The 17,727-nt window shown below is 41.7% G+C and overlaps 1 protein-coding gene across 12 annotated transcripts in view; it reads right to left on the reverse strand.

The window, feature by feature from the left end:
* Nucleotides 1-17,727, reverse strand: part of ENOX2 (ecto-NOX disulfide-thiol exchanger 2) — a 289,405-nt gene that overhangs the window by 271,587 nt on the left and 91 nt on the right. For 5 of the 12 annotated variants that reach the window (XM_061408052.1, XM_061408050.1, XM_061408048.1 and 2 more), the window contains exons 1-2: nucleotides 16,148-17,021; nucleotides 15,907-15,966 (exon numbers count right to left, since the gene is read on the reverse strand). In XM_061408052.1, the coding sequence (XP_061264036.1) occupies nucleotides 15,907-15,966; nucleotides 16,148-16,289 (202 nt within the window). In that variant the 5' untranslated portion in view covers nucleotides 16,290-17,021. Of the gene's footprint in view, nucleotides 1-15,906; nucleotides 15,967-16,147; nucleotides 17,022-17,562; nucleotides 17,646-17,727 lie in introns of those variants that run through there. The other 7 variants (XM_061408056.1, XM_061408062.1, XM_061408055.1 and 4 more) reach the window with 4 other exon arrangements.

Below are 17,727 nucleotides of genomic sequence, written 5' to 3' on the forward strand. Positions count from 1 at the left end.
CCTAAAGAATTGTATTTAAAAGTCTGGAAGCAAAGGAAGTATAAAGAAATTAAATTATACTGAACATGACATCTCTTAACAAAAAGGCAAGAAGCTAATTATTTTAAGCCAACCATCCTTAGTCCCATTCCCCAGGTGCAGCTTTCATACCTATAATCAATGGATTACACAACTTTTGTGCATATATTTAACACCGAAAAACAATATCTATACCTAAAAATAGTTCAGTTATATTCCAGGTGAGAAGCTAGGAGCTAGGTGCAGGAATCTCTCCACAGGTGATCTTGAAGAAGGCACTTTATAAGTGCTTTAGTTTACTCATCTGCTAAACTGAAGCACCTTTTTTTTAGACTTATTGCAAAAAGAATCATGAGTAGGAAGAAAAAGGAGACAGTCTCAGGAAGAAAACATGACACAACTGGAGGAGTACTGAGGTTGAGTATCAGGAAATCTGAGTTCAGGTTCCAGTTCTACAACGTTCTAGCTGTGTTACCCTGGGCAAGTCATTTAACTTCTTGCAGCATAAGTTCCCTTATTTTATCAATTGTACATAGTTGTACCCATTCTGCACAAAGGATTGCTATGAAGAGTTAATGAAATAATAGTTACGAGAATGCTTTTGTAAACTGTAAAGGACTATAAAATTGTATGGGATTATTATTATTATACCCTGAGACAAACCTTGCCTAAATGACTGAAATGAGACACCTCTATCATATAAGGAAAATAAAAAGAAAGGACCAATATACTTTCATGAAACATTATCCAACTCTTCTAATTTTAAAAGTAGAAGGAACTAGTGTTTGCTCTTAAAATTCCACAGGAGAAAATTTTTTGAAAAGAAAAACTTTAATATCTGATATATAATACATCAAAAGTTTATTAAAGAGACGGAAGCCTTCTAATCCCTTCTTTCCTTTCTAAAAAGTCAGTCAAGTTTTTGGTAAGGTCTAGTATTATGTCCCATCTGGAATGAAAGTTACTAGACAATGAGCATCTCCTTTTGTTAAATCTTCCTATTAACCTGGTACATCCTTACTACCCAGTGTGTGGAAAAGGATTCAGGTTGATTATCTAAATCTACAAGGTAAAACTCCAAAGTCATGCTTTATGAGGCTCCAAGCTGCTTTGATACTATATATACAGGGACCAGCTGGCTTCAGTTGGGACACAGTTTTAGTACATGAAGTCCTGGGATGGCCAACGATCCAGGCAACGTCTAGGGGCCTATGGTTCAGCCAACTCCCACATGTCCTGATTTTCATCTGTATGGTGGTTTCCAAAGTGTGTGTCTGTCCACATGGGCCAAATCTGAAGCAGCCCAATGAAAGGTGGGAGTATAGCAGAAATATCAGGTGGCAGCTCCCCTGAGCCCCCTCCAATGCCATCGGTGAACTCAAACAAGTACCTAGCCTACTTCCTGTGAGAAGAAAGACAACTTTGTTTTTTCTAATTGCCCCCTTGAATGTCATTGCCAATACTGAAAATTTAAGTAAAATATGTATCCAAATTCTATATTAAATTAATGGGGAAAATGGATAAGTAGAGGAGAAGAGAGGGGAGGGAAGGAGAGTAAAAGAATCTGAAGTAAGAGCTTTTTTTCCCCCTATGCAGAAAAACACTTGCTAGAATCATCCAAAACCTCACCTCCTAGAAAGTGCTTTCCTTCTGAGGTACTAGAAATGGCCCTTTTACTACCATAGCTGTAATCTTAGCCTTCCAACTGCTTAGGTAAACAGTCAAGAGCTTGAAAAAGCACTGGTAGACCTGGCACCAGAACTTTCCTTTGGCATTTGGAAAGCCAGGCGGGTAGAACACAGTTCTCTAAGGGGCCTCATCATTGCAACCCTCCACCAGTGATTCTTGTCTGGAGAATTCCAAGGACAGAGGAGCCTGGTGGGCTATGGTCCATGGGGTTGCAAAGACTTGGACACAACTCAGTGACTAACACATCTGTGGCATGGCTGGTCACTAATAAAGTTGTCAGCCCAACTTCAGTTACAGCAAAGGAAGCTGGCCTGAGACTAAAATACACACTGGTAAGAAAGGAACAAAGTAGTATTTCAGAACCAAGCTGATCTGCCATTGGGCATTGCAACTGAATTGTTGCACATATGTAAGCTTGAAATTCATATTTCCCAAGTTCCTCAGAAGGCCCATTCAAAGTAAAGGGGAAAGGCCAGGAAAGATGATCTTTTGTCAAAAGGTGAGGATCATGTCTAGAACATGACTGATAGTATGTCCCCAAAGGCAATAAACTAGGGTAGAAGGCAGCAGTTTCAACCCATATTAGCAAGAATGGAAATTAAAGCATCAGAGAATCCTGGTAAAAACAAATAGACAAACATATACATCAAAGCCCATTGCAATGTTTCCATTATCCTAATTTCAATCTCCAGAACATAAACACTAGTGGTTCCCTAATCCACTTGAGCTCCTTCTCAGCAACCGTCACCATGCCCGACTGATCTTTTCAAATGAATTCCTGTTGTTAACCACCTTGGATACCGAGTACTTTTATCAAAAACAAAAATTCCAGTGCAAGATTTCAAATAACAATGAAACTTGAACCAAACCATGAACCTAAACAAGAAGAAACAACACTCGTTTTCTAAATCCCAACAAAATGGAACTGTTAATAGCTTGAAAGCAGTAACAACTAGTGAATCGATCTGAACTAGACGAATGCTTCATGTTTTCTGAATCAATCAAACTTGTACCAAACCCTGAGAGTCCAATCAGTTTAAGCTCCTGCAAAGAGCACACATTGAGCCTTGCTTTCACCTGCCTGAGAGCCCACAATGAACCATGGTACAGCACTAAGTAGGAGTTGGGAAAACTGCATTCTCCAATTTGTTTTCACTGTTTGACCTTGGTCAAGTCACTTATCCTCTTTTTCACTCAGCCTGCTTTCTTTGAAATGATTGGGGTAGGATTACCAATATCCCAGGTCTAATACTCTATGCGAATTGTGAAATTTAGTCTAGCAACAAAATAGATGATGTCACAATTTGGCCCTAATCTTCAGGAAGCTGAGAGATGGACCACCCCAACTCTCGTAAGAATTCATGTTTCTAGCTTTTTTTGAAACATGCTTCACATTAGAACCGGGCAACTGTCTTTACTCACTGGGCAAATGTGCCTTGGGAATAGTCAGCCCAATATTCCTTTTCAGAACGTTTCTTTGCAAAAAATGTTTCAGGAGCAGGTTGTTTTCCTCAAATGAAAGCTACAGGTAAGTGGTCTGGTCCCTAAAAGGAAGAAGGAAGGAAGGAAGTGATCTAAATTATGCAAAGTACCTACTGCATGCCAAACATGGCATGATACTTTATTTTTTCAATCACTCCTCACAACACAACTATATGGTATGTATTATCATCCTAAGTTTATAGGCAAGGAAACTGAGGCTTACTGATGTTAAGTAACTTGCTTGCAGTCACCCAACTGCTAAGCGATAGATCTAGGATTTGAACTCAAGCAATCTGAATCCATTCCTATACCAACAGTCTAATGATTAAAGTCTGAATGACTGAATTCCTTCTTAATTCAGTGATTCAATTGGACTTTCTGGTTCAATACAGTAAATGTAAATCTCCTTACATTTATACTGGATAGACAATTAAAACAAAAATTTTATCCAACAATGTGGTTAACACTACTGGGCTCTGCAGTCTGACAAACCTGAGTTTCTTGAATTCTGGCTTATGGACAAGGTACTTAACCATGCTGAGTCTCAAGTTTTCTTATCTGGCAAATGGGGAAAGAAGTAGTGCTTACTCACTGGGTTGTTGGAAAGTGTTAATGGTGTGGTAGCAACTAGCACAGTGCTTGGCACAACGTAATTATTCAATAAATGCATATTAGAGCTGTACTTGTGTTCATAAGCAACAGAGCAAGAAAGGAAAGGTTACAAAGAGAAAGGAAACTAGGGTTCATTGAACTCAAGTACTCTTTGGCCTGTAGCACAGATTTAGTTTGAAAGAGGTTTTCAGTGTCCCATCCATACTCTCTAAAACTAAGCTGAGTCTTGCTGTAGATTAGCATATTCATGAAGTGACATGATTATACTAATTGGTGGTGCCTAAGTAGTAGCAAGGAAACTTGTCATGTACTCTGCTGAGCAGCAATTGTCCCTAGTTTCCTGGAATCTCTCCTTCTAAAGAGAGGGTTGGAACGCAGCAGATAAAAGTACTGCTGAAAGTACCAGGTGGTCTAAGGCCCCCATCTCCCCCCAATTCTTCAAGCCCCAGCTTCTGTTTCATTCACTCATGGCCCTCTGTGCATAGACACCTCTCCTCCCTTAGTTAATTCTAGTTTCATTGTGACTCTTCCCCTAGCTCTAGCTCTGTCTCTGCTCATCAGTGTCAAGTGGTGTTTATGGAATGCGTGTCTGGCACTGTACTAGGTGAACTGGAGGGACATCATCCAAAACTGCGTCAGAGACCTGTGTCCCATGGCCAAACAGATCTAAGATCCACAGGTAGATCAGAAGTTTTGCAACACAGTAAACACAGATATAATTGGAAGAACAGCTTGACTTCAGAGCATAAAATAGTTTGTTCATCTAGTTAATGATACACATACTGAAGAACTTAGAATAATATAGCTGTCAGCAACCCAATTTGAAATGCATAAAAATATGGATAGATGGAGGAAAAGGTGATAAAGCAAATAAAGTGCTAATTCTAGAATTTGAATGGTGGCTATATGGGTGTTCACTGTGTAATTCTTTCAACTTTTCTATATATTTAATTTTTTCATCATAAAAGGTTGAGGGAAAAAGGAGAAGGGTAGGTAAAGAGTACAGCTTTTTCAACTTCAAATGTTTCAGAACAAAATGACCATATTTATATGTCGAAGCATAAATCAAATACAGTAAAATGTTAAAAATTGGTGAATCTGAGTGAATGATACGTGACAGTCCTTATACGACTTTTTAAAAAATTTTCTTCTTCTCCTTTTCTTTTGCTGTATATCAATAATGACTTAGTCTTTAAGACAGTAACCAGGGTGTCCCTTTTCTGGGAAGCCTCCTTCAGTGCCCTCACCTGTTCTCTAAATTTTATGATTCTTTTATAAATATTTTTTCTATATTTAAAATTATTTCAAAATAAAAATTTTATAGTTAGTTTATTGAAAACTGACCCCTTACATTTAGTGTCTCAGTTGCCATTTTTAGTAGAGAGGATATTAAGTTCATAGTAGTAAGGTCCATCTAGTCAAAGCTATGATTTTGCCAGTAGTCATGTATGGATGTGAGAGTTGGACCATAAAGAAGGCTGAGTGCTAAAGAACTGATACTTTTGAACTGTACTGTTGGAGAAGACTCTTGAGAGACCCTTGGACAGCAAAGAGATCAAGCCAGTCCATCCTAAAGGAAATCAGTCCTGCATATTCATTAGAAGGACTGGTGCTGAAGCTGAAGCTCCAATACTTTGACCTGATGTAAAGGGCCAACTCATTAGAAAAGACCCTGATGCTGGGAAAGATTGAAGGCAGGAGGAAAAGGGGATGACAGAGGATGAGATGGCTGGATGGCATCACTGACTCAACGGACATGAGTTTGAGCAAGCTCCGGGAGATGGTGAAGGACAGGGAAGCCTGGCGTGCTGTAGTTGCAGTAGAGGGTCACAAAGAGTCGGACACAACTGAGTGAACAACAAGTAGAGAAATTGAAAAGAATGGCGGGGGTGAGGAACAACACTCAACCCATAGATATATTTGTGTGTGTGTGTGTGTGTGTGTGTGTGTTAAGTCGCTCAGTCATGTCCTACTCTTTGTGACCCTATGGACTGTAGCCCACCAGGCTCCCCTGTCCATGGGATTCTCCAGGCAAGAATACTAGTGGGTCGCCATGCCCTCCTCCAGGGGATCTTCCGGATCCAGGGATCAAACCTGCATCTCTTAAGTCTTCTGCATCAGCAGGCAGGTTTTTAACACTAGCGCCACCTGGTTGGGTGCCTACTACACGCAATACACTGTGCTAGGCACTGTGGCAGATTCGGTTAGAAACATAATCACCACCCTGAGAGGGCTCACAGTGTAGATGAGGGAAAGCCAAAGCAGTGTCTGAGAGGGTAACTGGCTGGCCAGATAAGTTCTGTTCGGACAGAAGTATGAAGACGGGAAAGGCAGATTGGAGCCAAACCGCAGAAAGTATTGAATGCCAGGCTAAAGAGTTTGGACCTCATCCTATGGATGATGGGAAGCCATTTATAGTATCTGAGTCAGAGAAATAATATGCTCCAAAACTGATTGGCTAGATAGGACCCTTTGGGCACAGTTCTCTTCATTGTGCATTTATTTTATACTCATGTACTTCTGGCCCTTATATCTTCTACTTCCCTTATTTCAATGTGGCCTTTAGGGATTTCCAAGGGTGCTGCCCATTTTTTGTCTGTGTGTAACTAGAGGTTCTCAAATTATTTTTCAACTCAAGTAAAGACAACTAGGCCACTGCAGTCATTTCTTCACGTGTTACTTGCGGTCCGTTTCTTAAACAGGCACCTCTTCACCCTCTGTCCTTTTCTCTCCCTCAGACCCACTGACTCAGTAAGCAATAAATAAGCCTCAGATGGTTTTTTAAACTAGCAGCTATGCTTTGAAACTCTGATTTCCTTCATGAGTATCAAGCCCAAGTTACTACTGGGACCACTGGTTTGAGTTGGAAAGAATGAATATTCAGCTAAGCAACACGTGAAGGTGTGCAGGAAGCTCTGACGTGCGTGTAGAAGGAAATGATTATTCACAGTGATCCTTGTACAGTGAACAACCTAGTGGAGATGGCATTCCTGAATAGGGGCAAGTGATTAGAGCAGGTCTCTCAGACTGCCTTCCCTAATCACTTCCCAAGTCAAAAGGTGGACTTTCTGTCTCCAGTTTTTTCCCCATAAAGCCCATCCCCCAATCGAATCATGTTATGCCTCCATTTAAAACCCTGTGCTGGCTCATCCCCGCTTATAGGATAAAGGTCAAGCTCCTTAACAACAAACTTCCTTCACCAACTGGCCACAAGAAACCTTCCCAGATCCTTATCCTGTGCCCTCTTCTACACTCTCAGTGACTCATACACAATATCTCACCTTTTTCTGAACAATTCATTTTTACACATGTGACTGTTTTGCATGTGCTGTGTTCCCTCTTTCTGGAATTCTTTCCCACCACCCCTTTGTCCACCAAGATTCTAGGCAATGCCCACTCATCTTGTGATTCAGCACAGTTAGACTCTGGTCTGTAAGGAGCCCACCCCTAGCTGTAATTTCCTCCATCATGTTCCCAGGATACCTTATAACATAGCTCTTTCTCTGAGCACCTTTGTTATTGTAATAAAATGATTGGTTTGCCTGTCTGTCTTCCCAACTTGACTGTGAGCTCCTTAAGGGCAGGCAGGGACAACTTCTAATTCATCACTGTATTCCTAGCACTTGGCAAAAGGCCTGGTCCTGTATATGTGCTTAAATGTCTATTGAGTAAATAAGCTTGAATATCAAGTGCTCCTTAAATTCGAACTAAGCATCTCTTGAAAGGTGAAAATTAGAATATTATGTGACCAAAGTAATCCTAGTGAAGTGTGTTCGAGGACTTGATTGAAGAAGAAATGGTAGAAGGGCATATCATGGGGCCTAACTGTGGGACAGTTTCGACCCCAGGAAGCTCTTAGTGGCAGTTGTTGCTGGCTAAGAAGAGCAGCTGGAGTGGATGAGAAGGGCCCTGACTAGGGATTTCCCCAAAGTTGTCTTCACAGTTCACTACTGAAGCCATGTTGTTTATGTAATATTCTCTACACAGTGTTTCAACTGTTCTGAATTACAGCCAGACTTGTATTTGTGCTCTCCCTGCCTGATATATTTGGACCAGCCTTATTAATGGAGTCATGGAAAGTTCTCCAGTTCCTAGTCTCACCTATCACTATCATGCTTAATGGACCATTGAAAAACTGAGAACCAAAAAGGGGGACAGGGAGGAGCTAACAAAAACCATCTTTTATTTTTCTCCTAGATTGCCAATATCTGTCCCCAGACCTCCCAGCCTACAGCCCCTTCTACTATGTATCAGTAAAGGCAAAAAAAGGACAATGAGGATTATAGCAAAACTTGAGACTTTGCAGGCAAGAAAAAGAGGATGCAACACTGGGTCCTGGCATATAAATCTTTAGACATATGATCAGTTGCCACTTCTAGAAAGTAAACATTTCAGCTGTTTGAAACAAATAGCAAAATCAATTAGCCCTTTCTGTAGACTAAACTGAGGTGTGTGCTGAACTTTTTTAAAAACAGAGTCTGTTTTGATCTTCAAAAATGTCAAACTGGTAAACACTTCACTTTTTTTTTTGTACATATAAATCTAAAAGCCAAGTCTATCTTGAGCAAGATTTAAGAGACATAAAATTTGTCTGAGGTGTCTGCCAAATCTCCGCAGTAGAGACAGAAACCCTGGAAAAGGTGACACAGTCATAACTCTCACAACATCCCCAGCAGGTTTGTGCAGGGCTGGACGTATAGAAAGTCCCTGTTTCTTCCCTCAAACAGTTTGTAAATAGAGAAGTAGATCATTTGCTTATCAGCTATCTGGGAGCTCATTTTTTGCCTATATATCCCACAGAGGAAAAAGAGGAAAAAAAAAAAAAGAATAAATCCCCACTGGCAGGTATCCCAATTTTCAGTGTAGTAAATTTTCATTTATATGATGGGTCTGCTTGTTGAAAGCTTCTCTTTCTTTCCTTTGCTCTTTCACACTCATTCTTATATGTACACTAGATCTCTCTGTCTGTCTGGAAGGCATGAAAAGGGGATATTTATAAGTATCTAGGGCAGTGCCTAGCAGAGTGCTTTGGACATAGTAAGCTCACAATAAATCATCAAATGAAACTCTACTTGCAATTTCAATGTATTTGATCATGGAGCAGAACTATGCATTCTTTTTACTGGAGTATACAACGGTGAGAACTCCTTACAAGGCGGTATCATTTTATTCTGACAATTCATGCTTAGGACCTCTATCCTTTAAATTGCATCCATTTTTGCACAATGGGTATTATTTGTAAGAAAAATGAAGGAAAGACCACATGGCAGGATCCTGAGTGACAATATGAACACTGATATATTTTTGTAGAGAAAATCAGATATCACATATTCACCTGATTGTGCATCATTATGGTAATCCACTACATATGTCTAAGATCACTTAACAATGCAAGAATATAGTGCATGCATGAGCTGCATTCTGTAAATAGGATTAACAGTTGAATTCAACCAAGGTCTTCCCTGGGGACAGATTGCTGGAAAATACATCTACATGACATTTAGAAAAAATAAATTAACCAATGACACTGGCTCCCATGAGACACGTTGTTTCTTGTACATTCAATTCTATCACAGTTTTCTGTAGCTCTTTGCTGACATCCCCATCCCAAAAGACATAGAATTTCAAAACAGAAAGAAAAACAGAGCAATTGGAGCTCTTCTGTCTCTCCTGCATAAAGTGTTGTATACACAAAGGAAGGATTTCTGTACATTAACACAATGTGAATAGTGATGTAGTGAGATCATGTCAGTCTGGACTGTTCTTGTTATGCTGTGGTCACATATAACTTGCCCAAGGGAATGAACCAAGTCTGGATGCATACTGACAAAGACTGGCAGGAGCCGCAGAAAAACGAAAGCTGTATTATGACAGAGGAGTTTGATTTTTTTCTGAAAAAAAAATGTTCTTTATTCTGATTATTTTCTTACCACTTTTATTTAATTAGTTTTACTCATCTGTAAATAGGGATAACTATTGTGTGTATTTAACGTTTTTACTCTGAGGATGAAATGAAACGCTGCTAACTTGCCTGGTACATAATAGTTAACCCATACAATGAACACCAATATTTGGGTAGCATTAGCTAAACACCTATTAGGCATCAGGCACTGGCCTAAGTCTCCAAGAAAAGTAAGCTGTGGCAGGAAAAAGTGATGCTGGAAACAAAAGCAGGGAACTGATTTTCAAAGGCTTTATAAACAGTCTAAGAAATTTAGATTTTTATCTAGAGGACAATGGGCAGCCTTTGAACTATTTTATACAGGCTGGATAGCTTTAGACTTGTGATTTAGAAACATCATTCATTCTGTCAGCATTGGTGGAGAAAGGATTAGAAGGGAGGAAGGCTGGAGGCAGTAGTAACTCTGGGTAGAAGTCATGTGTGTTACAGGGTAGGAGGGGGCAGTATGCCCCATACTAAGGCAATGGTAATAGCGGTGGACATGGAGAAAGCATTTTTAAATAACTTTTTTAAAATGTACAAATATATTATTATAGAGGATTAGCAAAAATATGGAAAAGGCTAAAAATAGAACTCATGTAAACTTTCTATTTAAAGGAAAACTCCATTAATAATTTGTTATGTATTTCACATTCTGGGATTTTCCTATGTACACTGATTTGGGGGGTGAGCATACATGTGTGACGTGTGTGTGGGTGTGTGTGTGCGTGCAAACAGATCAGCTTTATAATTTAAATTTTCTCTTAATATATCATAAACAACTTTCTATATCATTAAATATTCTTTGGGAACATCAATTTATATGGTTATTTAGTAATCCATAGATGTATCATCATAGATTTAATATAAACCTCTAGTATTAGACATCTAAAATGTATTTTTTTTTCTTTTTTTCCCATCTTTCTTTTTTCTTTTTCTATTATAAACAATTCTGGGCTAGACATCCTGGGAGCTAAATTTTTAGAAACTTCACATTGATTTCCTCAGCATAGAGCCCTAGAAGTTGAAAGCTATGTTCCATTTGCAGATTTTTTATTGATATTGACACATTCTTTCCACAAAGGCTTGATCAAATTACAGCCCCACTAGTAGTGTCTATGAGTAGGAGGAGACCCCTTTCAGAGTGATTTCAAGGATGAGATCAACTGGATTTTGTGGGTAGAATGGAGGGGTGGATCCTTGGTAGAGTATCGGGGCAGGAGCAATGTGAACTCTGTTAAGAGGAGCAAAGCAATGGCCCGGCCTAAGGAACAACAGGCTGGGTGGATAAATGTGAGAAAAAAAAAAAAAAAGATAAGGGAAACCATAGGAAAAGTGGGAGAAAATGAAAAGAAAAAAGAAACCTCTAGTGAAGTTAATAAGGAGAAAAGGAAAGATATTCCCATTTGAATGCAGAGTTCCAAAGAATAGCAAGGAGAGATAAGAAAGCCTTCCTCAGTGATAATGCAAAGAAATAGAGGAAAACAACAGAATGGGAAAGATTAGAGATCTCTGCAAGAAAATTAGAGATACCAAGGGAACATTTCATGCAAAGATGGGCTCGATAAAGGACAGAAATGGTATGGATCTAACAGAAGCAGAAGATATTAACAAGAGATGGCAAGAATACACAGGAGAACTGTACAAAAAAGATCTTCATGACCCAGATAATCTTGATGGTGTGAGCACTCACCTAGAGCCAAACATCCTGGAATGTGAAGTCAAGTGGGCCTTAGAAAGCATCACTATGAACAAAGATAGTGGAGGTGATGGAATTCCAGTTGAGCTATTTCAAATCCTAAAAGATGATGCTGTGAAAGTGGTATGGTCAATATGCCAGCAAATTTGGAAAACTCAGCAGTGACCACAGGACTGGAAAAGGTCAGTTTTCATTCCAATCCCTAAGAAAGGCAATGCCAAAGAATGCTCAAACTACCTACCGCACAATTGCACTCATCTCACATGCTAGGAAAGTAATGCTCAAAATTCTCCAAGCCAGGCTTCAGCAATACATAAACCTTGAACTTCCAGATGTTCAAGCTGGTTTAAGAAAAGGCAGAGGAGCCAGAGATAAATTTGCCAACATCCGCTGGATCATGGAAAAAGCAAGAGAGTTCCAGAAAAACATCTACTTCTGCTTTATTGACTATGCCAGAGCCTTTGACTATGTGGATCACAATAAACTGTGGAAAATTCTTCAAGAGATGGGAATACCGGACCACCTGACCTGCCTCTTGAGAAACCTGTATGCAGGTCAGGAAGCAACAGTTAGAACTGGATCTGGAACAACAGACTGGTTCCAAATTGGAAAAGGAGTACGTCAAGGCTGTATATTGTCACCCTGCTTATTTAACTTCTATGCAGAGTACATCATGAGAAACGCTGGGCTGGAAGAAGCACAAGCTGGAATCAAGATTGCCAGGAAAAATACCAGCAACCTCAGATATGCAGATGACACCACCCTTATGGCAGAAAGTGAAGAGGAACTAAAAAGCCTCTTGATGAAAGTGAAAGAGGAGAGTGAAAAAGTTGGCTTAAAGCTCAACATTCAGAAAACGAAGATCATGGCATCTGGTCCCGTTACTTCATGGGAAATAGATGGGGAAACAGTGGAAATAGTGTCAGACTTTATTTTCTGGGGACTCCAAAATCAGTGCAGATGGTGACTACAACCACAAAATTAAAAGACGCTTACTCCTTGGAAGGAAAGTTATGACCAACCTAGATAGCATATTAAAAAGCAGAGATACTACTTTGCCAACAAAGATCCATCTAGTCAAGGCTATGGTTTTTCCAGTGGTCATGTATGGATGTAAGAGTTGGACTGTGAAGAAAGCTGAGTGTCGAAGAATTGATGCTTTTGAACTGTGGTGCTGGAGAAGACTTGCGAGTCCCTTGGACTGCAAGGAGATCCAATCAGTCCATCCTAAAGGAGAGCAGTCCTGGGTATTCACTGGAAGGACTGATGCTGAGGCTGAAACTCCAATACTCTGGCCACCTCATGTGAGGAGTTGACTCATTGGAAAAGACCCTGATGCTGGGAGGGATTGGGGGCAGGAGGAGAAGGAGACGACAGAGGATGAAATGGCTGGATAGCATCACCAACTCGATGCACATGAGTTTGGGTGAATTCCAGGAGTTGGTGATGGACAGGGAGGCCTGGCGTGCTGCGATTCATGGGGTCGCAGAGTTGGACACGACTGAGCGACTGAACTGAACTGAACTGAGTGAAGTTGTATACCCAAGTGACTCTAACTTACTACTTCATTCTGCAAAAGCAGCAAAGGCAGCAAACAGCTAATCTTTTTATGGTATTTGGCACTCTGTGGGACCAAGGTCCAGAGTTATATTCATGTAAATATGTTGATCCATTCTTCTCACCCAATCACCATTTATAAGGTGTCTCCTATGCACCAAGTGGGCTTCCCTGGTGGCTCAAACAGTAAAGCATCTGCCTGCAATGTGGGAGACCTGGGTTCGATCCCTGGGTTGGGAAGATTCCCTGGAGAAGGCAATGGCAATCCACTCCAGCCCTCTTGCCTGGAAAATCCCATGGATGGAGGAGCCTGATAGGCTACAGTCCATGGAGTCACAAAGAGTCAGACACGACCGATCGACTTCACTTCATGCACCGAGTAGTATTCTGGATGCTTTGGGTGTGGAGATACATAAGAGCTGGTCCCTGGTCCCTGCCCTCAAGGAGCTCACAGTCTAGGGAAGAGACAGACACATCCACAGACCAGCACACTATGGTATAGTACAGGACAGAGGAGAGAGGTAAGTGCAGGGTCCTGTGAAAGCCACGTGCCTACTACTGCTTCCTGTGTGCATGCGTGTGTGTGCATGCCTGCGTGTATGTGTGCACACATGCATGTGTGTGTGCATGCATATGTGTGTGCATGTGTGTGTGGTGGAGGGAGGGGGAGTTACAGAAAATGCTTCACAGGGGTGCTGATATTTGAGCTGAGTCTTGAAGGAGTTTCCCAGATGGCTAAGGATCACAGATCACACTCATACCCTTGTATAACTCCTTGTATCTTGTAGCTTTCAAGGATACTCAGTAAGACAGTGAGGATGCTTATGTATAATCTAAACCCACTCATGACAACAGCCTCCGCTGCTACCTCCATGGATATATATGAACATAGCCTGATCTAAGCAATATATGCTCATTTTAGCATAAAAAGGATAACAGGCACATGGCCTACAGGCTTTTAAAATAGTTCAGATGACACTGATAAATGCGTGTGTGTGTGCTTAGTCGCTTCAGTCATGTCTGACTCTTTATGACCCCGTGGACTATAGCCCACCAGGCTCCTCTGTCCATGGGATTCTTCAGGCAACATTACTGGAGTGTGTTGCCATTTCCTCCTCCAGAGGATCTTCCTGACCCAGAGATCGAACCCACGACTCTTCTGTCTCCTGCACTGGCAGGTGGGTTCTTGAGCAGTAGCACCACCTTGGAAACTGATAAAAGAATAATATTCAAACCTACAAGGTCCTACAGATTTCGCCTCTTAAGTGTCTCTCAACTCTGCTCCCTCCTCCCGTGTGTTGCTCCCTGGGTCCTCACCGGCTCTCTTTGGAATAGACTGCCAGCCTCCTAACTGATCACGTCCCCTTTCAGCACATCCTAAAGCAAAAACCTGATCATGACATTCCTCATCTAAAACATTTTCATGTTTTTATTGCCAACAAGCACTCTTTTCCAAGTTTCAGTCATTGGAATATTACCTGCTCATTTTCCCATATTCACACACCATGTGTACTTACTTCTTTTTAAATCAACACAAAACTGGTTACTTTCTATGTTCACTATGTTCACTATGTTCACTTATTTTTTTATAAGCCACATCAGAATATACAAAATTTTTAAATATTTGTGGGAGTACAACATAACTACCAGTGGTAGACGCCCTACATTTTTAGAAACATAGGCCTATGTGAGCACACCCAAACTTCTCATCATTGAGTTCAGAGTTCTTCACAAATCAGCCCTGACCTATCTTTCCAGACACTTCTACCATTATACCTTCCTTTCCCGAAACAATCTGCACCCCAGCCAAGGTGAATCCCTTATTACTGGACACACCTTTGCTCTTGTAAAAATCCCGTATCTTTCACAGACTGCTCCCTCTATCTGCAAGGCCTCCCCTGTACTCTTCCCTACCTGGTAAATTCCTTACCCTTCAAGACCTATCTGACAAGTCACCTCCTCACAGAAGCCTTCTTCCTGACTCTCCCTGACAGTCACATCTTCCTTCATCCTCTGGTAGCACTTTGCACCTGTCTCTGTTATACTACATACTATATCATCTCAGAATGACGGGTCTCTATCTCCCCAACTAAACCTAGAAAGCTCACACGTCATACTCTGTTGCATCTCCAATGCTTCATGTGGGGCAAAGGTCATGGAGGAGACCCAGTGCCCCAGAAGGTCACTTAAAGCCTAAAATATAATAAAAGGCAAAATTCTGTCCAGGCCCAAATAGCCTAGAGGTATGACAAGTTTTATAAAGAGAAGCATCTAAATCAGAGATAGTAATACTGACTACAGTTTTGGCAGACACAATTAGCCATGCTGCAGTAGCGGTTAAGCTAACTTGGTTTTGGCAGCTACTTTATGGCAGATACATACTGACAGAGAAGCTAAAAGCGAATCACTTGTGTTTTTGCCAAGATGATCGAATGTATCTCACAATAACCTCTCCTTACCACAAATGGAAAGTCAAGAACAAAAGTGAACATTGGGACCAGCAAACAATCATGGACAGACTATGGGCTCTGGAGTCAGAAATCTGACTTCCAAACCCCAACTCCTTATAAACCATGTGACTTTAGGCGGTTGCTTAAGTTCTTGACATATTAGTTTCTTCTAGAAAAATTGTACCTACATCATAAGACTCTTAATATTATGCAACAAAGTGCTTATGATAGTGCCTGGAACATTCATGGGCTCAATAAATAGCAATCACTATTGTCTGCCCAATGAATTGACTACAATTCAGGTAATATGATGCACAAGGACAGCAAATGCATTTCTTAAGAAAATAAATTTACATCACCAGGCTTCAAAATGACAACTATAGAGTGTAGCTAAGAATAGCCACAAACAAAACAGGCTATAAGACAAAATTCTTCTTGGTTTTAAATTAAACTCACACCTGGAACATACCACCACACTTCTTTGTGTTCTCCAAGAATTGATCTCAAATCAGGTTCCCCTAGGATGAAAAAACAAAAATCACCCAATCTTAATTTTTTGCTCTCAGTTTTATTTGATACAGAATAATATCCAAACTACGAGGATTTTTTAAAGTAGCCTATGATCCCAAGCTTTTCAACACTATTTCTTTCCCAATCTATCCCTGCTGACACATTTTACTTGAGTTCAGGGAACCTCACCTGTTATATCTGGAGAAGGCAATGGCACCCCACTCCAGTATTCTTGCCTGGCAAATCCCATGGACGGAGGAGCCTGGAAGGCTGCAGTCCATGGGGTCTCTGAGGGTCGGATATGACTGAGCGACTTCACTTTCACTTTCATACATTGGAGAAGGAAATGGCAACCCACTCCAGTGTTCTTGCCTGGAGAATCCCAGGGACGGGAGAGCCTGGTGGGCTGCCGTCTCTGGGGTTGCACAGAGTTGGATACGACAGAAGCAACTTAGTAGCAGCAGCATCTGTTATATCTACCTCTTCTATCCTTCCCCAATTCCAACCCCAGTATCAGGAAGCAGTTTCTCTCTCCTCTTAGCCCATTTCAAGTCCCCTTTACTCTTTTGGAGCCCAAATTAAAATTCATCTCCTTCCTAAAGCCGACAAGGATTGGTATGGAAGCAGATGAATTTCAAGCCTTCAGCTCTTCCACCCTTAGGCTAGACTTCCCATGGATCAACCTTCCCACCTCATCAGTATCCCCTTCCACTACCTCCTCAGCACTTTTTGCACGCATTTTTAATAATAAAATAATACAGTGTCGTTTTGCACAGTCTACTTTATTCCGTAGTTGGTGCGCCCCCTAAATATTTGTCAACATCAACGCTTGCTGGAAAGCCCTAAAGTGCTCTTTTTTAAAATAAATAAATAAATAAATCTAACTTGTCTTTTATTCTCATTAGAACACTGCACTGAACCTTAAACACCTATTTCTCAAAAGCGAGATTCCTTCCCTCATCTGCTGCCCATCCCTTCCGAAAATTGAGGGGAAACCCTTTCCGCGACAAAGACCCGGTCAGGCAAGGGGCATGCGGTTGGAGGGCCAATAAAGAGATGGCGACGATCATGATCTCACCATCAGAAGTAGAAACTGAAAAGTTGACAAAAAGTCACTCCCAGGGCGTGGCAAGGAACTCCCATTCCCCAAAGGGAAAGGGGTGTGCGTGCGTGAGAGAGGTGTGTGCCCAAACCCTAAGTGCGAATGCAAAGAAGAGAGGAAAAAGAGATCGCCCAACTCCTGCAAGCAGTAAGCAGAGTCCAGACGCCGCCTAGGAAAGACCCTGGTGGAGAACCCTAACTTCAGACGTCTGAGGAGGCACAAGGCCGGGGTGGGGGACACGGGATGGCGTTGTAGAGGAAAAAGATAGAGGGCAGAGTTAAGGAAAAAGAGAAAAGAGGGTACGCTCCTGAGGCTCCAGAGGAACGCGCGCGGAGACCTCAGAAGCCCACCGCGACTCCCTGCCCAAAGACCCCTCCCGCTCGGAGGCGGAACTGGGTGGAGTCAGGGCTGAAGCCCGCGGACCCGGAAGCACCATCCTCCCTAGGCCCCCTCAGTCCCACAGTCCCCAGCCTCAGCGGCTCAGGCTTTCTGCCTCTCTGACCTCCAGCTCCCCGGCTACCGAAGCGCGACTCCTTATAGAGCCGCGGAAAATCGGGAGGTGCCGCAGCTTCCGAGCAGGCAGTGCCCTTGCGGCGCACGGCGCCGGGCGACAGTCTTCTGAACTCCCCGCCTGGCGCTGCCGGCTTAGGCCCGGCTCCCAGGCCCA

The sequence above is a fragment of the Bos javanicus genome, chromosome X (assembly GCF_032452875.1).
Source record: "Bos javanicus breed banteng chromosome X, ARS-OSU_banteng_1.0, whole genome shotgun sequence".
Lineage (NCBI taxonomy): Eukaryota > Metazoa > Chordata > Mammalia > Artiodactyla > Bovidae > Bos > Bos javanicus.